Here is a 24,569-nt window from a genome sequence, read left to right as displayed (position 1 = left end):
CTAAAAGAAAGTTAAAGCTATATATGATCTTTAAAGTACTCATATAATTGAAAGTAGTATTTTAACCCGACAGGGAGTCACAGAAACTCAGAATTAGAAAAGGAATTCAAAATCTTGGTTTAAACTCTATGTCACACATGACTTATCCCAGCAAATTGAGACAAGCCTCTGCCTAAAAATTGGTAAACTCCTAATCTGATAGAATCCTGAGTCATTCAGAGCCTTGAGCAGATGGGTCCTTAAAATACCCTCATGTCACCTCAAGCATGAGACTGCAAAATCATTGGCCATTCTATACCCAAATAGTCATGGTAAATCCCTGTTAAACACTAAGAATATACAAAGAAAAACATGTTTTATCCCTCTCTGAACTGCATTTTTAAATGTGTATTTATACGTATTAAACAGATGACATCCGATAAAAGCAACACAAACACGAAGTTACACAATAAGCAACTGTTATAGCAAATATAACAAACCATAACATTATAGGGATTAAGAACTTCCTCCTAATCTGTATCCGCATGGCAGAATAATAGTTAAGAGCTGGTCTGAAACTAAACTGCCTAACACTACCACATGTTCTTCGTGGGCAAGCCATCCTTCTTGACCCTCATTTCCTGGTATGTAAAATGAGAGTAATAATAGCACCTGCCACAAGAGGCTGTGAGAATATGAATTAACACCCTTAAAGTATTTAGAATAGTGCCTAGTACATAACATATACTCATGAGGTGTTAGCTATAGCTATGGTTATTCAACCCTTTGGACCACACACCACACTGTTTGTGACAAATCTAAGAGTGTGAACCTATCTAACAGGGAAAAAGTCTATATCTAAATCTAGCCTAGTTAGGACAGCTCATTACCTCTAGATTGGAACTCAACACATGTGCAGAAATATGTTATATATACCAATATATACGTGCATCCCAACTTCTATGCTAAAGTTTTCATATTAAACCATGGATTTCATAAAAGGGAGTTTATCATAGCTAATTCATCTGGACCAGTGCCGTCCAATCAAGTAATCACTGGACGCATAAGTTACGAAGCTCTTCAAATGTAGCCAATCAAACTGAGATGCCAGAAGTGTAAATTATACACTTGGATTTAAAAGATCTGGTACTAAAAACACAAAAACAGAAAACAAAGTAAGTATCTCACTGATACTTTTTATATTGATTATGTATTAAAATAACATTATATATAGAATTAAAACATACTATTAAAGTTAACTTCTTCAGGTTTTTTTTAATATGGCTATTAGGAAATTTAAAATGATATATACCCTGCACTTGTGTCCACACTGCTATTGAACTACAATGATACAGACCCTTTCTCCAAGCCTCCAAATTCTTTTGAGTAGTTTTGTCTACTTCAAGAGGTGATTTAGAAGACACATCAGCTATTTCATTCTCAAATAATCATTCATCAGTTTTACCTGATTCATGACACTCACCTTGAACCATCTCTTCTTAACCAAAAACTCTCATGCCCTGTTTGAGGCCCTCATTGTCACAAGTGACATTTTACCTCTAATCACCACTTCTAGGCCCTTCCTTTCTTCTATCACGAGCCTCAACCATCATCCTATATCAGGATTTAAATTTACAATACACAAAACTACCTTCAAAATTAATCCTATAAAGTAAATGGAAAAATAAATTAGTTTAATCAAATCTCTCAAATACCCAGAATTTAAGAATATTATGTTATTCTGTTGAAAAACAAGGGAAACACACTAGAATTTTATTCAATTTCTGGTAAAGGTACAAATACAAAATTTAAGACTCAGGTTGTGGCCCACAATGAAAAAAGGAAAATTAAGCAGCTATAAAACCTATGATTAGAGCGGTAATTATACGGCACTAATAATATTTAATCTGTCCACTGAACACAGCATGGAGACAAGAAAGTAAAACCATTTGAACTTTGCTATTCAGAGTATTTTTTTAAATACTTACTTTTTCATTAGAATCATATCCTGCTGAANTGTTTCAGATTCTGTGTCTCCCTCTCTCTCTGACCCTCTCCTGCTCACACTCGCTCTCTCTCTCTCTCAGAAATAAATAAGACATAAAAAAAATAAAATAAAAATATTTTTTCAGAGCAATTCTTCCAGTATGCATCTACCTAAAATATTGTATCAATATATGTAGTTCTAAGCCACAAGCCATAACTATGGAAGGTTGGGAGGTAAATCAGAACTACAGACATATCCCTTTAGCACACAAAAGGAACCAAAGGCATCAGAATGATCTCCAGAAAAGTAAAAGACTCAATGGGTCAGTTTTTTGGTTTTTTTGTTTTTTTTTAATTTACATCCAAGCGAGTTAGCATATAGTGCAATATGATTTCAGGACTAGATTCCCTAATGCACCTTACCCATTTAACCCATCCCCTCCCCCCCCCCCACAACCCTCCAGCGACCCTCTGTTCTCTATATTTAGGAATCTTTTGTTTTGTCTCCGTCCCAGTTTTTATATTATTTTTGCTTCCTTTCCCTTATGTTCATCGGTTTTGTATCTTAAATTCGTCATATGAGTGAATCAAATGGTATTTACCTTTCTCTGACTGATGGGTCAATCTTATAGAGAACTGATGGTTACCAGAGGGGCGGGGGATTCAATAGGCGATGGGTACTAAGGAGTACACTTGCGATAAGCACCAGAGGAGGCATGGACTGCACTGTATACCTGAAACTAATATAATACTGTATGCTAACTGAAATTAAAAACTTCTTTAAAAAAGGATCAATGGGTCAAATAAAATTTAAAGAAAGTTCTGATTATGCACACTGACATGGCAGCATCATAAGGTCACATACTGCACAGAACTTTATAAAACATAAAACAAGAGTCTTGGCCATCAAGGAGCTTCCATTTTAACAAGGACCAGAAAGTAATCAAACAGAATTTATTTACTGATACCTTGAACAGGATTTCTTATTTTACTTTTCTGGTACAGTGAAAAAAGTACAGGCATAGTGAAAAAGAAATACTAATAATCAAGTTCACTTCTAATTCATTATTATAAATGTTTGTGGAAAAAATGTTCTCTTAAGGCTTTAAAACATTAAAAATCATCACTAATAAAACGTATATTTGAGCTAAAACATGGAAAGAGCCTAAGTGTCCATCAACAGATGAATGGATCAAGAAGATGTGGTTTATCTATACCATGGAATACTACATGGCAATGAGAAACAATGAAATCTGGCCATGTGTAGCAACATGGATGGACCTTGAGGGTGTTATGCTGAGCGAAATAAGTCAGGCAGAGAAGGACAAATATCATATGTTTGCACGTATAGGAGGATTAGGAGGAACTTGACGGAGGAACAAGGGGGAGAAGAAGGGCGGAAATGGTGGGGGAAAGGGAGAGAGGCAAACCATGAGAGACTCTTGAATGCTGACAAAAACTGAGGACTGATGGATGTGGGGGGAGGGGGGGATGGGCATGGAGGAGGACACTTGTGGGGATGAGCACTGAGTGTTATGTGGAAACTAATTTGACAATAAACTATTTGTAAAAAAAAAAAAAAAATTAAAAAAAATGAATAAATGTTAAAAAAAAAAACGTATATTTGATGTTTAAAAAAACAATTTACCCAGTAGTGACTGATAAACCTAGTCCAAAAAAAAAAAAAAGGGGGGGGGAGGGAAAGGCAAATGATACTACCCCTTAGAACTTTCTAAGAGGGGGGCGCCTGGGTGGCTTAGTCGGTTAAGCGGCCGACTTTCGCTTAGGTCATGATCTCGCGGTTCGTGGGTTCGAGCCCCGCGTCGGGCTCTGTGCTGACTGCCAGCTCAGAGCCTGGAGCCTGTTTCAGTCTGTGACTCCCTCTCTCTCTGACCCTCCCCTGCTCGCGCTATCTTTCTCTCTCTCTCCTAGAAATAAATAAAAATCTTTAAAAAAAATAAAAAAAAAAAAGAACTTTCTAAGAGGACAACACTAATAAGAGGCAAATGTTTTTATACCAACATTCTTAAATAAACTCAAAGATTTCATTTTTTTAAAGCACCAAGCCCTAAATTACAAAATGTAATCTTTATACAAAAGTGAAGGTAATAGAGAAAAAAGACACACTTTATAAAACGAAGCCCACGCTACCAAGTAAAAGACTTGTAAATCAGGACACCTGAGTGGCTCAGTCCCTTAAGTATCCAACAATTGATTCTGACTCAGGTCATGATCCCAGGATCTTGGGATCGAGCCCCGCGATGGCTCTGAGCTGAGCATGGAGCCTGCTTAGGATTCTCCCTCTCTCCCTCTGCTCCCTCCCTCATTTGTGCACATACTCACTCGTGCTCTCTTGCTCTCAAATTAAAAAAAAGTAAAAGACTAGTGAAGTCAATGGTTAGAAACTAGGAAAACACACTTCATACTGTGTGCCTTTTAAAGACCAAAACTCACTCTTAAATACATTCAGACATCCCTGTAAATTCAAGAGTATTAGGCCCAATTTTAATGAGAGAATAGAGTCTCAAGAATTTTAATTTGTCCAAAGTCATTAGGCTAGGCTGCAATGGTTGCAAAATTTAAGCACAGATCTATTCAAAGCATTCTGGAGTTTATTTTGAGATAATAAAAAATAATGGCACCTCCCACATGAACACCAATATCTATGCAAATATACAATTTAAAAAGGAAAAAAAAAAAAAAACAATTTACCAGGCGGGTCTCACCACTCTATGCATTCAAATAAAAATACAGTCTTCCGCTGCCTTCAGCAGAACAGCTATTTAGCAATTTCAGTCCCACATCAGACTTAATAAGATAAAGGTAATACTACTTCCCCCCGAAAATCAGGGCTTGTGTTTATAGCCTCAGCCCATGCAGAAAACAAACTAAGAAAACAAATTCCAAGAATAAAGAAAAACAAAAGCTCCCTGGAACTTTCTCATTCTGCTGCAAGGTAGCACAGGATATTTACACAAAACATACCAGCTTCCTATGCATTTTATATAATGTAACAACAAAACAGTTGACATTTTTACAAATTCTCCCTAATACCGTAAGGCACATAATGGTCTGTTGTTGCATGAACAGGTCAACATAATCCTTTTACCAAAAAAAAAAAAAAAAATCATACATCTGTCTTTAATCACTAACAAATAAAGGCTATAACTGATTCCTGATGACAAATGTGCATCTTACAGACACAAAACACAACCTGGGATGGACATTTTAGGTATTCAAATTAGCTTTGGAGAGTGAGAATGATAGCGACGTTTAGCTCTGGGGGAGGGAACGCTTTAAAAAGCACCCTACCACCCAGCAAAGAACTATGGGAGAGAAAAATCAAGAAACTTGCATCCTAAGCCTAACTCTAGGACTTGAGCAAACCATCTGCTAAGAAATGAAAGTCTGGATGACTTTACTTTAAGGTCCCTTACAAACCTAAACCACAGTTATCAAAAAAACAAGAGCTTATTTAGTACAGAGGTATCTAACACGTACAAGCCTCTCATGATCATGGGAGGATACACAGTCGATCCAAAGTCAACATGGACACCACCAAGGTGGTGACCAGAGCTCACTGCAGAACTACTCTCAGAGTAACTAACCAACATGCAGAGCCACTTGGTGGAAACAGAGTTAATTTCACAGATTTTAATAAATATGAATTTTGCACTAAGTTTCTAGGCTACTTCTGGGAATAAAAACCTCAGGATTCTATTAGATGAGCCTATGAAGAATAAGCTAAATTTGCCCCAAAAGGACAGAGTTTCTATCCCCAAACCATTTGAAAATTTCAAGTGGCCAGGCTCTGACCACTATTTGGGGCCGCTGACTCAATTATATTATATTTACTTTCACTGAAGTTATCGGTTACCTAAAACTAGAATAAAAAACTTCTATGCCAGGGGCTCCTAGGTGGCTCAGTCGGTTAAGGGACTGACTTTGGCTCAGGTCATGATCTCATGATTCATAGTTTGCGCCCCGCATCAGGCTCTGTGCTGTCAACACAGAACCCACTTCAGATCCTCTATCCCCCCCTCTCTGCACCCCCTCCACCTGCGCGAGCACACGCACTCTCAAAAATAAACATTTAAAAAAGAAAGCCTAGGCTTAAAAAAAAAAAAGTCTATGCCACATAGTTCTTAAAATTAAATCCACTCTATTATAAGTGGAAAATGTAGAAGCTGTAGCACTATACTTAATCGAGCCCAGTGGTATTGTGGAATCTTTTTATTACTATTTAAAATACTTGATTCTGAAAACCTAAGACTGTATTTTACCACCAGTATTAAAAAAGAAAAAAGCATATAGCTTGTACACACGTGAGTTTGTGATAATGTGGCCCAAAATTTTAGAAAACATGGATTCCCCTGGTTAGCCAAGTAACTGGAAGTACAACTGGTCCAAGCAGAACAAGAAGAGCAGAACAACGGTCTGAACTGGTTTATAGCTGGCCTTTCTCTGTTCCTGTTCACTCCTGGGAGACCTTGTGGAAGATCAAAGTTACAAAGAATACAGGTCAAAAATCAGATAATTTTTGTAGAGATACAGACAAAATTTCTTTTTATTTTATCTGTTTCTTTTGTTTTCTAGTAATCTCCATGCCCAACATGGCCTGGAACTCATGATCTCAAGATTAGGAGTCACAGGCTCCACCAACTGAACCAGCAAGGAGCCCCTAAATTCTTTATTTTTTACAGAGAGAGAGAAAGAGAGAGAGAAAGAGAACGACAAACAAGGGAGCATGAAGGGGGTCAGAGGACAAGAGAGAAGAGGCTCCAAACCCAGTGCAGAGCCCGACATGGGGTCTGTCTCACAACCATGAGCCAAAATCAAGAGTCAGATGCTTAACCACTGAGCCACCCAGGCACTCCTAAAATTTTTTTTAAATAGAGAATAGTTAGTAGAAATCTGTTAATTTGCACCTCTATACAGAATTTTAACTTATTACTTTTAGTAAGCATATAACTGGCTACAAGCCCCATCCAAATTCTCTTAAAGTGCTTCCTAAGGGGCGCCCGGGTGGCTCAGTGGGTTAAGCGTCTGACTTTGGCTCAGGTCATGATTTCACGGTTCGTGGGTTTGAGCCCTGCGTCAGGCTCTGGGCTGACAGCTAGCTCAGAGCCTGGAGCCTGCTTCAGATTCTTTGTCTCCCTCTCTCTGACTCTCCCCTGCTCACACTGCCTCTCTCTCTCTCAGAAATAAAACATTTTTAAAATTTTTAATTAAAAATAAAGTGCTTCCTAAACCCAGAAGCTCTAGGAAAAAACCTGAATCAACTCCAATTATAAAGCCAAGAAGAGAAAGGTCAGCATACACAAAATGACTTCCCAATAACCTCTTCCCATTGGTTCTCTTCTACAAGATAAAGATTTCCTGTATTTTCCACACATGGAGAAGAAACACCTGCTAACAGTGTGGCACATGACAAGTAGCAGAAGTTTCAGGGTCCCAAGACCTGGGTCAGCTCTTAGGTCCACTGCTTCGTAGTCATGTACCACTGAGCAAATCATCTCTCCAGGCCCCGGTTTCCTTCTAGTAAAATGTAGAGATACCTCCTGGCTTTCGTACAGTTGTTGAAAGGATCACATGAACGTTTACAGACTGTAAAGCACCAACAAAATGTAAGAGATTACTAATTAAATATAATTATACAACTGTCCCCTTCTTAAAATTATACCAGACTCTTTGGGAGTTACCATTAGGGTAATAATAATAAGGAGCTCTGGTACAGACTGAGATTTGCATGTTCTAGAAAGCATACTATAACTGTTAACCAACAAAAAAAAAAAAGGAGGGGGTGGGGTGAGGAACAAAGATTACAGCTCTTCAACAAACGCCATACAAACTTTCCAACCACTGCAAACAGGGAAATCAGTTTTTCTAACATAGCACCTACTTTTACATTATGGACATGACCTCATGTGGCAGCGGGAAACTGGTAAAGCCAATAGCAGTTATCTCAAAAAAAAAAAAAAACCAAGCAACAATGTAAATACTAGTTTAAAACCAAACGCTAGTGCAAAAATCAAAGCTACCATTATTCTTAACACATCCACAGCGGCATTCAAATAAGTAATACTAAAATCTGTTAACAGGCTCATTCATGATCAGGATGCATTCTACTTCAAAGTAGCAGCTATCCTCAAGGCTGGGGATTAACGGACCCATAAAGTGATCTTACCAAGGTAAAAGTCAACATTAGCTAATGTTTCAGCTTCAAAATTTCCTAGAAGAGTTCCTCTCTGCGTTTCACGACAAGGAGCTGGGCAGCCTCGGCTGAGTATTTACTGCAGCACTGTACCAGCCCTAGAGCGACCTGGGAACGACCTCCAAAAACACTAAAGTCAGGCTTTTTCATTTAAGCACAGCTTTTTCTTTAAAACAGACATGGACTATTTAGTTGCTGGGACCTCACTAGCCAGCCCAATCTTCCACGGCCTCACAAGACCTCCTATCAAAAGCAAGGCTGAATACCTGGTATTTGAGAGATGATCAAATCTCAAGGTTCTCTGGCTCTGCCTCCACAGTAAGTTAGAACACCAGGAAACTGCATACATCAACTCTAAACTTTCCTCATCCTACCCAGCTCCTGGCCCAGGCCATTCTTCCCACCCCACCTGTAGCGGATGTTGTTGGGGCCCATCCAGAGCCTCGACAGCAGGCAGTACAGCTTCCCCAGCTGCTGTGTTGGCCACTCACAGCTCACACGTGCTCCCTGGTCTGACCCATTTACCTTAACCAGACAGGAGTTCTCCATCAAGGCAGGGAGCTGCCGCTCTCTCGGCCCACAGCCAATGACTGACTAACAAGGGTGTACAAAAGGCTATCCCCACTCACCTCAAGATGCGACCAATTCAGTAGTGGACTCTGGTTTCTAAGAACTGGCTATCCAATATGGCAGCTACTAGGCACATACTGAGCACATGAAATGCACCAGTCCAAATTCTGATGTGTTCCAAGTATAAAATATATACCAAATGTGAAGACTTAATACCAAGACAATACAAAAGACTTCAATAAGTTTTTACATTTATATGTTGAAATAATATTTTGAATATATTGGGTTAAATAAAATACAATACTATTAATTTCACCTTGTTTAATTTTTTTAACGTGAGTCCTAGAAAACTTTACATTTGCAGCTCCTATAACTTTTCTATTAGACAGGGCTAATTTAGAGCAGGGCTTCTCGAACATTCCTGCGCATCAGCATCACCTGGAGGGCTTGTGAAACCATTGGTGGGCTCCATCCCCAGCTTCTAATTGGCCAGTCTGGGGTGCAACTGAAAAATCTGCATTTCTAACAAGGACCCAAGTTACGCTACTTCTGCTGCAGACTGAGGCCCCACTTTGAGAATCACTGCTTCAGGGGCGCCTGGGTGGCTCAGTCGGTTAAGCGTCGGACTTCAGCTCAGGTCATGATGTCACAGTTCGTGGGTTCAAACCTGGCATCAGGCTCTGTGCTGACAGCTCAGAGCCTGGAGCCTGCTTCAGATTCTGTGTCTCCCTCTCTCTCTGACCCTCCCCTGCTCATGCTGTCTCTCTCTCTCTCTCAGAAATAAATAAAAAAACATTAAGAAAGGAAAAAAGAGAGACAATCACTGCTTCAGAGCTCCCCTATAGGGAGAGACCAAAACTAGTCCCCAGCTGGGTTCCCTTCCTCACTTCGCCTCCCCCCACCCCCATCCTCTTCTGTTGACCACCAGCCTTTGCAGGCTCTGCTTCTGGGAAACGTAACCATCCCACCTCCAACAGCACTGTTTCTCCACAACTATAACCTTCACAACGGGCCAGATCAGTGGCAACCAATAAGACTGGAAGAAAGATGACTGCGTTTTTTTGTAAAATGAGTATCAAGCTTATTTACTGGTGTGCTAGTTGCCTTTATATATTCTTTATATATTCTATGCAGCCAATAGCCTACCGCTTCCCTCTTCTCTGTGGCTACTATGGAGGCTCAACTAATTTTCCTGTCAAGATGTATAAATTTCTCCTTTATCCTTTTTACTAAGTTTGTTAATATGGCATAATAAAAGCATTGACCTTAGATTTGACTTTGAATCCTGAATCTCCCACTTAATTGTTGTGTGACCTTGGGCAACTTAGTTAACCCCAGCTGTGAAAACAAGGATCATGTGAAGATGGTTTGATTATTAAATATGAATACAGCTTTCTTCCTCCTTTGCCATTTGCAGCAACCCTAGAATCATCAACCCTAGAAGACGGCTTCGAACTACTTCTTTCCACAACCATCCAGCACCCCATAAACAACAGGTAAGATCAACCATCCCTCTGTGCTTTGTAAATTCCATCAAATCATTTTAATGGAACTGTTGTCTTCATCTTCCGTGCCAGGCTATAGCCTTCCCTAACACTAAGACACTATCCCACCCAGGCGCTTAGGAAGACCGAAGAGTCATTTTTTTTCATAAATTGCGATTTAATTCACAGACTATAAAACTTATTCTTTTAATTTTTTTTTATTTATTTCTAGGAGAGAGAGAGAGAGAGAGAGAGACAGCGTGAGCAGGGGAGAGTCAAAGAGAGGGAGTCACAGACTGAAACAGGCTCCAGGCTCTGAGCTGGCAGTCAGCACAGAGCCCGACGCGGGGCTCGAACCCATGAACCGCGAGATCATCACCTAAGCGAAAGTCGGACACTTAACTGACTAAGCCACCCAGGTGCCCCAAAAACTTATTCTTTTAAAGTGTACAACTATGTGGGGTTTTTTAAATTTTTTGATGTTTTTATTTATTTTTGAGAGAGAGAGAGACAGTGTGAGCAGGGGAGGGTCAGAGAGAGAGGGAGATACAGAATCCGAAGACAGGCTCCAGGCTCTAAGCTGTCAGCACAAAGCCCAACGCAGGGCTCGAACCCACAAATCGTGAGACCATGACCTGAGCCGAAGCTGGACGCTCAACCGACTGAGCCACCCAGACGCCCCCAACTATGTGGTTTTTTAGTATATTCACAAAGTTGTGGAAGCATCACCACTCTGATTCCAGAACATTTTTTCATCACCCCAAAAAGAAACCCCTTAGCTATTAGCAGTTTCTACCAGTCTGCACCCCCAGCCCTTGACACCCACCTGTCTGCTATGCATCTGCCTATTCTGGACATTTCATATAAATGGAATCCTACAATGCAGTGGCCTTTGGTGCCTTCCTTTCAGGGATCCTTGATTCCACTCTTCCCTTACGTCTCCCTTCCAACACAACAGCAAAGACTCCTGGCTCTAGTTCCAAATCACATCCCAAGTCTTACCAGTTCCAACTCCAGCACAGCCACACTACCATTCTCTTGGTAAACGTCTACAATGGCCTCCTGACTGGTCTCCCTGCTGCCACTCTTCCTCACCCCATCTCCACTAGGACATTCTCTACACAGCACTCAGAATGGTCTTTTCAAAGCATGATTCCAGTTTGCTTAAAATCCTCCGAAGGACTCTCACAATTAGGATAAATTCATCATACAAGTCCCTATATGACTGACCTACCTCCCTCATCTCCTAGCACTCCTCTGTCATTCATTCACTCCAACCACACTGGCCACACCTATCCCTTGACTGTACCAGATATGACTGCAACTCAGAGCTTTCGTTTCAGCCTTCCTTTGGGTGCTAGTCCCCTAGATTGTCACCTGGTGAGCTGGGTCACTTTTCTGTTCAAATGCCACATGCTCAGAAATGTCCCCCGTTTTTTATAAGTAACCAGTTCTCAATACCACCACCACTCTTTATCGCATCATCCTATTTTTCTCCTTTCAGAGCACTTACTGCTCATTGGACTTATCTATTTCTTTTTTTATTATTTTTTTTATTTTTTTATTTTTGAAAGAGAGCATGAGTGAGCAAGGGGCAGAGAGAGGGAGAGAGAGTGCAGAGACTGGAGTAGGGCTCAAGCTCACCTGAAGTGGGGCTCAAGCTCATGAACGGTTATATCATGACCTGAGCCAAGGTCAGATGCTTAACTGGCTGAGCCACGCAGGCGCCCCTGAACTTATTTCTGTGAACACGGCCAGAGTGCTCTACTTGGATATGGCCACAATGAGGGCAGAGATGTTCACTGTTTAATGAACCCCATATTAAACATAATGGTGTTTAATACCTCAGCATTAAACAGCACCTGGCACATAGCAGGTATCGCAGGTTGGATGGTGGCCTCCAAAATGACATGTCCATATCCTAGAACTTGTGGCTATGACCTCTTCTGGAAAAAGGGTCTTTGCTGATACAATTCAAGATGAGATCATCCTGGATCCTGGTCATGGCCTTAAATCTAAAGACAAATGTCCTTAGAAAAGAAAAAAGAGGAGAGGACACATACAGGGAGAAGAAAGGGAAGGCCATGTGAGGACACAGGCAGAGACGGAAGGGATGCAGTCACAAAGTAAGGGATGCCTGCAGCTACTGGACGCTCAGAGACCAGGAGGCATTCTTCAATAGAGCCTTCAGCATGAGCATGGCCTCCCAACATCTTGATTTCTAACTTCTAGCCTCCATAACTGTGAAGGAATAAATATGTGTGGTTTAAGCCACCAGCTGTGTCCCGTGGATGCTCTGTTAGTTTTACTGACTGGAATTATAAGCCAATATTTTCCAACATTTTTAAAATTCACTTTTATCTTATTAATACTGATCCCATCACAGTTTTTTTTTTAATAAAAATGTCAATAGGAATTTAAAATAAATAGTTTTTTAATCATACAACACCCTAGTTTTTCAAAAAAGCATATATTTGCTCCAACTTTTGGAAAGTATCTTCAAAAAACAGCAATATTTCCACATATGAAACTATACCACACTACTGAAAATACTAGAATTAAAGACCTTATCAAATTCTTCCTTCAGTCTTTTATTTTTATTCCTTGACTTCTCTATGCCAGGGACATGGTGAGGGAACACGTTTTGGTTTCTTCTGATCCCCTCAGTACATAGCATAGTACCAGGCACTTTGCAGATGCTCCACACTCTTTAAAGGGACAGAGAACTACATCTCCAGGTAAATGAATGAATCAGTGAACAAGTGAACTATACTGGCTCCTTTCAAACCATTCCTCTAACTTCTACTGTCTCTTCATTCTTTTTTCAAATCCGAATGTAGGGCACTAAGATGGAGTGTTATACTTGGGGCGCCTGGGTGGCTCAGTCAGTTGAGCATCCAACTCTTGATATGGGCTAAGATCATGACCCCAGTGTTGTGGGATCAAGCCCCACTGAGCGTGGAACCTGCTTAAGATTCTCTCCCTCTGCCCTGCTCATGCTGTAAAACAAATAAACGAAAAAAGAATTTAAAAAGATGGCATATTCAGTTAAGTATTAACTTACTATATCCTGCAGAGTTCACAATCAACTTGTACCTCAGATCACCCAAAAACCTGCCACCAATTTCCCTCTTTCTTCCCACGAGCTCAACATGACTCCTGTAGTCCTCTAACTCCAGGTTACCTAAAAGGAAACCCTGTTTCTACCCCGAAAAATGTTTCCTTTTCAAATTTCTTTTTTCATCCCCATTCTCCCATTTACCCATATCTTTTTTAAAAATTGTTATCATTTAAGGTCTAGCTCAGTCAGGAGAGCACATGAGTCTTAATCTTGAGGTTATAAATTCGAACCCCACATTGGGTGTAGAGACTACTTAAAAAAATAAAATCTTTAAAAACATTTGGAATCATTTAAACCACACCTTTACCCTCACTCTTTTGATTAAACTGCCCCCCATGTTTCCTTCTTATTTAGAAAAGGATTTTACCAATCACTCCTCTGTTCTGAACCTCTTAAGAAAATAAAATCCAGAAAGCACATGTATAATACACAAATGTCTATAAGCATTTTGTCATACTAGAAACTGGTTTCTGTAATAATCTTTGAACATTTTCTTTCCAAGAGACTGTCAGAAATCTATCATCGTATTGGAAAGATTTACCTCAGGGGAATGCTAAAGCATTCAGATAGGCTTAAACGTTCTTTTTCATGACTAGAAAAGAAAGTTTTGGAACTTTAAGGAACATAAAGCTTAAGCATTTAAGTTCTGTGACTGCACCATCTAATGAGACCATCACTCAAATGAGAGAAAATTTGTTAACTGTAAAAACAAGGTTTGGGAATCATACCATCCAAGGTTCCAATTCTGTCTCAATCAACTGTGTCTTCAGGCAAGTTACTTAACTCCTGACATTTGTTTCCTCCTCTGTAATACTGCAACTTTTACCTTGTTATACGGGTAAGAGATAATACATGAAAATCATATAAGGCATCTAAAAGTTCAATCACTGTAACAATCACCCTAACGCCAACATCTTGGAGCCACTGAAAAACAGAGACAAAAAAAAGAAAACAAAAACCTGGGTATTTAACCAAAGTGTGCTTAAAAAGCTGATACACAAAACAAATAAGAATAAAAGGTGAACTCTACATATACCCTAAAGCAAACAAGTTCTGCGAGCCAGCTAAAAGAATGGTGACACTAGCGTCTATGGAGTTGCCAGTCTGCTTTCCAACCAACCACTGGAAAGAGCAATGGCAGGAATAAAATTTTCAAATGGTTCTGCTTCAAAGGCAGACTCAGTGGAGCACATTGCAGACTCATGTAAGAGAAGCACAGAGAGAAACTGAGCAGCAGTGCAAGTTCCTCCCCTAAAGTGACAGGGAACTCCAGAGATTCTCCCCACTTCCGGGAGGAATTCTTCATCGGCCCTCTACTCTGGTCAGTACCGTCACACATCCACGAACTGCCGCGTTAAACGCTGTGCTGAGAACACAGAAATAGACAAGATGCGGGGCGCCTGGGTGGCTTAGTCGGTTAAGCGTCCGACTTTCGCTTAGGTGATGATCTCGCGGTTCATGGGTTCGAGCCCCGCGTCGGGCTCTGTGCTGACTGCCAGCTCAGAGCCTGGAGCCTGTTTCAGTCTGTGACTCCCTCTCTCTCTGACCCTCCCCTGCTCACGCTGTCTCTCTCTCTCTCTCTCTCTCTCCTAGAAATAAATAAAACATTTAAAAAAAAAGAAAAGAAAGAAATAGACAAGATGCAGTCTCTGGCAACACACTAAAAGCAGGAGATGGGGCACCTGGCTGGCTCAGCGGGTGGAGCAAGTGATTCTTGACCTCAGGGTTGTAAATCTGAGCCCCATGTTGGATGCAGAGATTATTTAAAAATGAAATCTTTTAGGGACTCCTGGGTGGCTCAGTCGGTTAAGCGTCTGACATCGGCTCAGGTCATGATCTCACAGTTCGTGGGTTCGAGTCCCGTGTCGGGCTCTGTGCTGACAGCTCAGAGCCTGGAGCCTGTTTCAGATTTTGTGTCTCCCTCTCTCTCTCTGACCCTCCCTGCTCACGCTCTCTGTCTTTCTCTCTCAGAAATCAATAAAACATTTAAAAAAATTTTTTAATAAAATCTTTTAAAAAGGGGGGGAGGGGATTGGGACACCTGGGTGGCTCAGTCAGTTAAGTGTCCAACTTCAGCTCAAGTCATTATCTCTCAGTCCCGAGGTGGAGCCCCGCATCAGGCTCTGTGCTGACAGTTCAGAACCTGGAGCCTGCTTCGGATTGTGTGACTCCCTCTCTCTCTGCCCTTCCCCCACTCATGCTGTGTTTCTGTCTCAAAAATAAACATTAAAGGGGCGCCTGGGTGGCTTAGTCAGTTAAGCTTTCGACTTCCACTTAGGTCATGATCTCGCGGTTCGTGGGTTCGATCCCCGCGTCGAGCTCTGTGCTGACTGCCAGCTCAGAGCCTGGAGCCTGTTTCAGAGTCTGTGACTCTATTTGTTCCACATGGACAGAATACAAGAAATAATCCAATAAAGATTTGTTGAATAAAAAAGTAGTGAAAAGGAAGAAGCTGAGGCCCAGCAAAGTGACTTGCCTAATACACAAAATTTTATCTGTGTGCCTCCAAAGCCCACACCTTTCCCTACACCAGGCTGCCTCCTAAGTAAATGCAGAAGATGTGGCAACCGCAACTAATGTAGCTGACTAATACTAGGCTAACAATGCGAAGCCTTCAAAAACAGATTCTGTGGCAACACAAAGAATACTGCGTACTTTGACAGCAGCATTCCGAGGCTGACACTAAACTAATGCAGGCACAGGCTTACTCCCACTTCAAGCTTGAGCTTTCACATTGCTTACCTGGGCCTCAGTTCCCTCCTCCTTAACAGGAAGGGCCAGATCCTCTCTAAAGTGTCTTCCAACTCTAGAGTTCAATGACAATAAATCAATTTATGTAACATTTTTTAAAAGATTAAAAAAAAAAAGAAGTTTAACAAGCCGACTGAACAAAATAACAGGTGGTTTTCAGGGAGACCTTCATTTTAAAGAATTTGTACAAATGACTTAATAAACTCTATTAATAAACTCAAGTCGTCTTTGCTCAGAAACTACAAGAGACTCCACGTTCAGGATAAAGTGTTAACAGCTGCCCAAAGACACTCCAACACACGAGCCAAGGCTGTCATCAAGAAACCCTGGGGCACACAGCACTGAGCAAAGTGTGGCTAGAACAGCGTACAAAACTCCGACTAACCCCTACACAGAAAAGAAAAATAAATTCACAGGAGTAGACTGCGATGTAATACAATTGAAACAGGGTCTCAACTCAAAAGGTACTGGCGATCCTGGCATCGCAAATGCTTTAAAAGTTGAGATAAAGTCACAACTCTAGTTCTACTTCAGCAGCAACTCAGTGTCCCTTCAAATCTGGAAACAGTCAAGAGAAAACAAACTGTGAGGACCCTTAAAAATCCTCCCTGGGAAGCTCGCGAGGAAGCCAAAGCCCTAAGGCACAAGAAGTGGCGCAGGGAAAAGCTCGTACGCGACAGCCNCGCCCGCCCGCCGGCTCCGCGGGCCTCTCTGCACTCCCGGAGCCTCCGGGTACGAGCGGCCGCAGGCGGCGCCGGCTCTGCAGCGCTCCAGCGCCAGCTCGGGGGCAGAGGGACACNCCGAAGGACCGCGAGCCCAGCGAAGCCCAGGCCCAAGGGGGGCCCGGTCGCGCCTCACCTTCAGGGTCCACAGCGCTGAGCTCCGCATCAGCGGCTGCGGCAACCGCCGCCCACGCCGTCCGGCCCGGACCAGCACCGCCGCCCCAACCCAGAGCCACGCCATTGTCCCCGCTGCTGCCCGGCGCTCTGCTGACCTCTCACCCCGCCGAAGGGGGCGGGGAAGGGCAGCGCCAGAGCTTCGGCCAATCACGCGCCGGGACCCGCGGCCCCGCCCCCTGCCGCGCAGGATAGGAAGTGGGGGCGACCCGCCAAACCGCGGAAACCAGCAGACCCTTCGCAGGGCAGGCGTGTGTAGGGACCTGAGAGAGGCGGCCTGACCGGGCCCCGACCGGACCGCGGCGTGAGCGAGGCGGGGAGGACGCGCGTGAGTCCCGGCGGCAGCTGGTCCGCGCCTGCTTGGGGTAAATCCCGTCCTGTACCAGCGCCACTTAGCTACCAGCCCCGTGGCCTGGCCCCTCACTCCGCATCAGTTAGTGACCTAAGCCCATGGCCACCCTGCAGGGCCAGTGCCCTAAGTTCCAGACATAAGCCCAAACTATGTTCCTTTTCTTCGAAGGCATAAACTGAAAAGCACCAAGTCAAGATAAGGTTTCGAACAGATAGCAGATAATAATCTAGGTCTAGAAATCAGAGATCGGAGCTCAAGCTCTTCCTCTGCCTCGAAATAGCTGCGTGCCAGGGGAATAAGCCAAAACTGGGTCAGTTTCTGTTGCTTGCTAGCAGGCACCCTTACTAGTAGTAGTGCAGCTTCTAAGGGCCAAACCTTGTGCTGGATGTCCCAAATTCTCTCATTTAATCTTCACAAGAACTTAAAGGCCCACACATTATTCCCATTTTGAAAAACTAAATTTATAGAGAGGTAAAGTCATTTAGCCAGTAAATGATGACACCAGGGTTTGAACCCACATCTGGCTGTCTTCGGGGACTGGGCTTTTGTTTGCCGTATTACCAACTTTTTAACAGCACAGAGAAACAATATTATGATAACCCAGGCCCCCATTACAGCTCCAACAAATCAACATTTTGTGAGTCTTGTTTCATCTAGTCCCCTTTTCATCTTTTGCTGGAGTATTTTAAAGCAAATCTCAGGCATCAGGTCATACCGCCAACAAACAGGCCAGTATCAGGAGTTCTGCTCTTAACTATTTTATTTTTGTTACTCCTTCAGAGTCACCTTGAGGGAGTTACAAAGCTAGGAATGACCTAGAGTATGTTACAGCATAGCAAATGCCTAGAGATACAAACAAAGTGTTTGGGGATATCAGAGAGGTGACATTCATTTCATGGAACTGTAAAATGTAAGTAGAAACTTTCATGACAGACAAAATAAAAAGGAATATCAAATTTCACAGGATTTTTCATCTGTGTATCTAAGGCTGTAATTTCCTACCCAAGAAACCTGGTTTGTTTGTTTTTTTTTTTTTTCCTTCTTCCCATTTTAACCTTTGGACTGGTTCTCTTTAGATCCTGTTTTGTACTTTTCATGAAAGGCACTTGGGGCAGAAACTACTTGTTTTCTCCACTCATTCCTTTAATAAGAGAGCTAAGTTTTGGCTGCATACAGGCCACCCTCATCAAGGCTGGAATATCCAGCCTCCCTTACAAGAGGTATGGCCACGTGACTAAGGGCAGGCTCATGGAATGTAAGGGTTGTGCCCTTAAAGAGTAGAGGCATACCCGGGGCGCCTGAGTGGCTTAGTTGGTTAAGCGTCCGACTTTCACTTGGGTCATGATCTCGCGGTTTGTGGTTTCGAGCCCCGCATTGGGCTCTGTGTTGACTGCCAGCTCAGAGCCTGGAGCCTGTTTCAGATTCTGTGTCTCCCTCTCTCTCTGACCCTCCCCTGCTCAGGCTGTCTCTCTCTCTCTCCTAGAAATAAATAAAACATTTTAAAAAATTAAAAAAAAAAAAGAGTAGAGGTATACCCTTCATTTCCTCTACTCTCCTTCCTGAAATTAGACATCCTGGTGGGTGCTGGAGCAGCCACCTTCACTCCAAGACAGGAGCCCCATGTTGGAGATATAGCAGAGCAAATGACAGGGGGAACCCAGCCCCCTGACACTGTGGAGCCATCTTACCAGCCTGCAGCTGCTTAATGCACATTCTAGGACAGAGAAATAAAGATTTCTCTTGTTTAAGCCATTGTTATTTCTGCCTTTACTATAACAGCCAAAACAGTATCATAACCAACTCATACTTGAGTAGCCATGCGTGAGGTGCTGACATAAGGAAACCTGAAATGCATGATGGTAACTGACAACCCCAAAATCCCAAACCAGAAGCCGAATGCTGATGACTCTTACTGCCATGGTACCTCTTTGGCAAAATAGTTTCAAACTTCTGGACCATCTTGCTATCGCTATCACTGATACATCTGTACCTCTAATACAATGTTTTCAAAGACTGTGAGCCATTTTTGAGTTAAACGTTTCTAGCTTGGCTGAGCTGTGCCACACACAGGATGTTTATGATCTCCAAAGCCCACTTGCTGTCTGAAATGTCTGTAAACAGTTGTTTCATATACTTTGTCTACATTATCCACAGTGATAGGGAAGCAGTTACTCCATCTGAAACCTGGCTGGAGCCAGTAACTCCAGAAGCATGGCCAGAAGCAGGTCTTTTCTCAAAACTCTGAAAGTATCTTTACATCATCTTCTAGCTTCCAGAGTTGCTCTTATTCGTGATCCAGTGTATCTCATTACGGTTACCTGACTGCTGTACTGTCGAGTAGTAGCTATGAAGCAGAGAGAAGTCAGGGTTGTAAATTAGGGAATCCTGAGCAGCCATATGCACAACAAATAGCAAGCCTGCACTCCACCAAGAGGCCTTGACCTTTGAGCTACACATATCTGGCTCTCCTTGAGTGAGAGTATGTGCAGACTAGGTATGCTGACTGGAAACTGTGTTTCCCTAAATCCTCTTCCCTTTGTGGTGCCTGGTTAGAGTTAATCAAAAGAAAAACTGATAAGCTATTTAGAAGGCAGGACTGAAGCAGTAGCCATTACTCCCTGAAGATTATTATTGTAAGATAAGTAACAGTTTCCTGGAAAGTCTCAGGTTGTCCTCAGACAAAACCTTGCATCCAGTTTGTTTTTCCCAACTGCTACCCCTGCTGACCACCAGCAACTCCAGACCCACCACTGGATGCTTGACTGCAGACCCACAAAGGGGGTAAGTATACTGAGGTAACTGCTTCCATGAGATCCTTCTCATTCCCATTCTCATTCCCATTCTCAGCTACCCGTCAAACTCCAACTTGTCTACCTTGCCAGAGCACCAGGCAGACTATTTTAATCTCTCTCTCTCTCTCTCTCTCTCTCTGTCTCTCTGATCCTCTTAAAGGAGACTGTAGCCATTGACTAATGTGAGAATGCATCAGGGAAGGAAAAATAGCCAGGGTTTTCAGGAATTATTGGCTCTGAACTGACAGTAATTCCTAGAGACCCAAAATGGCGTTGTGTCCCACCACTAAAAGTAGAGAATGTGGCACAACTGTTTGAGTGATGAATGGGTGGTCCATGGCAGAGACTGCTCATTGTCTTCTAATGTCCATCTTCCTCTCATTACTTTAGTAAAAGAACTCACACAGTTTAGGTGGGCACATGGTAAGAACTATATTTCCTCAGGGAAGGACTTCCATGGCAGCAAGAGTGGCCACATTGCTAAGTTTTGCCCAGTGGGATGTAAGCAGAAGTGACATGAACAGCTTTTGGATTGTGTCCTTCAAAGGAAGGGGCATGTCTTCTACTTTCCCTTCTCTTCCCAGCTTGCCAGAATGCAGGCGTACAGACTGTAAGTAAACTGCCAAGAGTTGAGGAGATGGCAGGATCTAGCTGCTCTCCAAATATGTTCATTCTTCCTCCTGAGCACACTTCTAGGCAACATTTCCTAGCCTCCCTGACAGCTGGATGTAGTGAGATGCTTGCATTCCTGCCAGTGGAATGTGAGTGGAAGTGAGATATTCCAACCTCAAGGCGAGGTTCATAAAACCTTTCATGCATTCTGGTCACACCCTTTCTTTCTCTCATCTGCAGAGACTCCTGGAAAGCACTAGATAGAAGGGGCCTTAGTAGTTCAGTGACTAAGTAGACCAAGATCTTTCTTGCCTTCCCACACTACACTGTGACATGAGCAAGAAATAAACATTTTATTTGCTTAAGCCACTGAGATTTGAGGTTTGCTAAAGCAGTTAGTCTACCCAGCCTAATACAGTACTAATAAAGGGAAATTAAATAGACTAAAAAGGACTTTTGTACATATCAGAAGGGAAAAGATGATATTTAAGGGGAAAGTAGATTTTTTTTCTGAAAATAGAATGAAGGAATATTTAACACTAAATTATAGAATTGATAAATTTTGACAAGAACTCTTTAAAATCAAAGTATTGAAAATATTTTTCACTATTACTGTAAGTGAATTAGACTGCTGCTTAAAAACTGTCAGAATAAAAACATACATTAACAATATCAGAAATACTGTCCATCCTATGAATAAATAGCACCCAAAGTATCTAAAAACATGGCAAGGACTTCTCCATGTTTTATTTATTTATTTTTGGGGAGAGAGAAAAAACAAGCAAGAGGGGGTCAGAGGGAAAAGGAGAATTTTAAGCAGCTCCATGCCAGCACAGTGCCCAGTACAGGGCTCGATCTCACAACTGGTGAGATCATGACCTAAGCCAAAATCAAGAGTCGGGCACTTAGCCAACTGGGCCACTCAGGCACCTTGCAAGAATTTCTCCTCAAGGAATTCCATACGAGAGTAGGCGCTAGAGAAGGAGTTGGCAAATTTTTTCTGTTTAAGAAACAGTAAAGATTTCAGGCCTGTGAGAGGCACATAAATCTCTGTTGTGTATTCTTTTTTGTTTAGCAACCTTTAAAATATAGCTTCAAACTTAAAGTCTTAGCTTGCAGGCCTTATGAAAATGAGCAGCAAACTGGATTTGGCCTATGGCGCAGTCTGCAGACCTCTGCCCCAGAGCTGTGCTACACTAAGTGTGCTCCCAACACACAGTCTACGGCGTATTAGTTCAGGTTGCTTTAGCAGATATACTATAGACTGTGTGGCTTAAGCAGTAACTATTTCTCACAATTCTGGAAGGTGGGAATTTCAAGAGCAAGGTGCCAGCAGACCCCAGTGTCTTCTGGAGGCCGCTTCCCGGTATGTAGATGGCCATCTTCTGGTATCCTCACCCAGTGGAGAGGAGAGAAATATGTCTAATGTCTAATGTCTCTTCTGATAAGGGCACTGATCCCATTCATGAGGGCTCTACTCTCATTCCCTAATCATTTATAAAAGGCCCCAACTCCAGCTACCATCATACAGGTGATTAGGTTCAACACATGAATTTTGGAGGGAGACATTCAGTCCCTAGTAGGAGCCCATAGCTAATGCTCTGAGAATTGACTCTGGCCTGCAGACCAAATTTTGTATGGTGCTGCAATCAAGGGCATGTCATGTTTTATGAACATCCACCATCCTTAGAACACCTTTCTAACACTGGGGAGTTTCCTACAAGATGAGTTCTCCCCAAGATAGAACCAGATATTTGCTTTGTCTTACTCCTTTACAGTTAGGTTTAGGCAGATGATCTAGCTGCACCAGTAGCTGCATTCTAGAAAGGTGTTGATTCAAGACAGCAATGTGATAAGCAGTTGCTACCCAGAATCCATTTGCTGGTAAGGGGAGCATCACAGGCTCCCAGCTGCAGGATGCATGATGAGCCTGGGTAGCAGTGGGGTCTTCACTGGGGTCTTGTAGGAATACTGGGACATTCTGTCCTGTCTATGTCCCCTCCATGTTGACTCTCAAGCCCTTTGGAGATCTTGTGAGTTAATGTCTCTTAATAGATTCCATTTGTATTTAGACTAGCTAGACTCTTCTATTGCATCTAAGAACTTACTGATAAAGATGTTTACTGATAAATGAAATTAATTCACCATCCCAAATTAAACAGTGTGCAGGTACTATCACTAACACCAGAGCTGTTTTTCTTCAATAAAAAATTTTGGAGTTTGTAAGAAATAACAATAAATAATAAAAATAGTTTTAAAAATTGAGTGTTCCAATTAGTGTTAAGAGAAATTTTTTTATTGTGGTCTCTTTCCTCAAGAAGTTCAAAATTTATCTAGAGAGGGAAAAGTAGCATACTGAAAACAAAAAACAAGCACAAAATTGTATACCACGTTATGAAAGACCATCTCTAAATAGCCTAGGAGATGGAGCCACGCCCAGAGCTTTTTCCAAACAACCACTGAAGATCTTAGAAGCTGTCAGCAACCATATTTTATGTCTAGCAGCCTCCTCATTTTGGCCACAAGTTAAGGATGCAAGAATTGAACCCAACTCTTAGGGAAGCTCTTAGGAGAATTCTCAAATATGTTTGGGACCGTAGTACCTATGCATAACAATTTTCATTTTCACAGAAGCAAATTAGTAATAGTTTATGACTCTTGTCTTTAAGCAACATATGACAAGGTCCGTGAACCCCTTCATATCTGCCTTGAGAGAACAAGTAACATTTGTAGATACTGTTACTTAGGAAACTTCCTTGCTTACTCTTTTTAATATGTGTAGACTAAGGATAAACTTGACTGGATCCTAGAAGTTCAAAAGAACTACAAAGAGTCCATTTCTTTTTTTTTTTTATTTTTTTTTTAATGTTTTATTTATTTCTAGGAGAGAGAGAGACAGCGTGAGCAGGGGAGGGTCAGAGAGAGAGGGAGTCACAGACTCTGAAACAGGCTCCAGGCTCTGAGCTGGCAGTCAGCACAGAGCCCGACGTGGGGCTCGAACCCACAAACCGTGAGATCATGACCTAAGCGAAAGTCGGACGCTTAACCGACTAAGCCACCCAGGCGCCCCTCAAAGAGTCCATTTCTGACCCACATGAAGAGAGACAGTAGATAAAATAATAATAATTAATATTTATTAAATGCTCACTCTATGCCAAGAGACTGTTCTGAGCAAAGAGGCATTTGGAGACAAAGCAGAAGGAAGAGGAAAGGCCAGACCCTAAGGAAAGTAAATATTATACTGTGGCATTCAGGGTTTTCATCTTCCAGGCCAAAAACCACAATGTGGCNAGTCTGTGACTCCCTCTCTCTCTGACCCTCCCCTGCTCACGCTGTCTCTCTCTGTCTCTCCTAGAAATAAATAAAACATTTAAAAATATGGCAGCTTTCACAGGAAAATCCAAATTTTCCTCTCTGGAGATAAAGAAAGATTTAACAATGTGGGGATTCCCACCTAAAAACATTCAAAGGCATCTCCACACTCAGTCTTTTCTGATGTTTGTGTTTTTTCATCCCCGTATTTTAAGGTGGAAAACCTGGAGCATCTTAATATAGGAAGTGATACTGTCTTTGCATTTTAGAATATTTGTTTTGGATTATTCTAGAACTAGTGCAAAGATACCCGCATGGATAAATCTCACAAATATAAGATGCAGCAAAAATAAATAAATAAATAACAAATTGCAGAAGAATATATACAGTTTGATACTATTTTCATGTGGGTTTTTAACATACGTGAAGCAGCCTCATATTTTTGAAGAACACATGCGTAAGACATAAAGGGATGAAATAACGTGTGGGAACACTAGTTA

At 42.0% G+C, this 24,569-nt stretch overlaps 1 protein-coding gene across 2 annotated transcripts in view; it reads right to left on the bottom strand.

Annotated features, from left to right (window-relative positions):
• Positions 1-17,091, bottom strand: part of PCCA (propionyl-CoA carboxylase subunit alpha) — a 402,236-nt gene extending 385,145 nt beyond the window's left edge. Inside the window, exons 1-4 of one of the 2 annotated variants that reach the window (XM_077753890.1) lie at positions 16,964-17,091; positions 16,563-16,596; positions 16,016-16,036; positions 1,968-1,990 (exon numbers count right to left, since the gene is read on the bottom strand). In XM_077753890.1, coding sequence (XP_077610016.1) covers positions 1,968-1,990; positions 16,016-16,036; positions 16,563-16,596; positions 16,964-17,068 — 183 coding nt within the window. In that variant the 5' untranslated portion in view covers positions 17,069-17,091. Of the gene's footprint in view, positions 1-1,967; positions 1,991-16,015; positions 16,037-16,562; positions 16,597-16,963 lie in introns of those variants that run through there. The other variant, XM_077753889.1, reaches the window with a different exon arrangement.
• Positions 17,092-24,569: the final 7,478 nt, after the last annotated feature.

This window comes from Crocuta crocuta, unplaced genomic scaffold (assembly GCF_008692635.1).
Source record: "Crocuta crocuta isolate KB4526 unplaced genomic scaffold, BGI_CrCroc_1.0 scaffold31, whole genome shotgun sequence".
NCBI lineage: Eukaryota > Metazoa > Chordata > Mammalia > Carnivora > Hyaenidae > Crocuta > Crocuta crocuta.
Note: the sequence above shows the minus strand (reverse complement) of the source record. Positions and strands in the feature narration are given on the sequence as shown.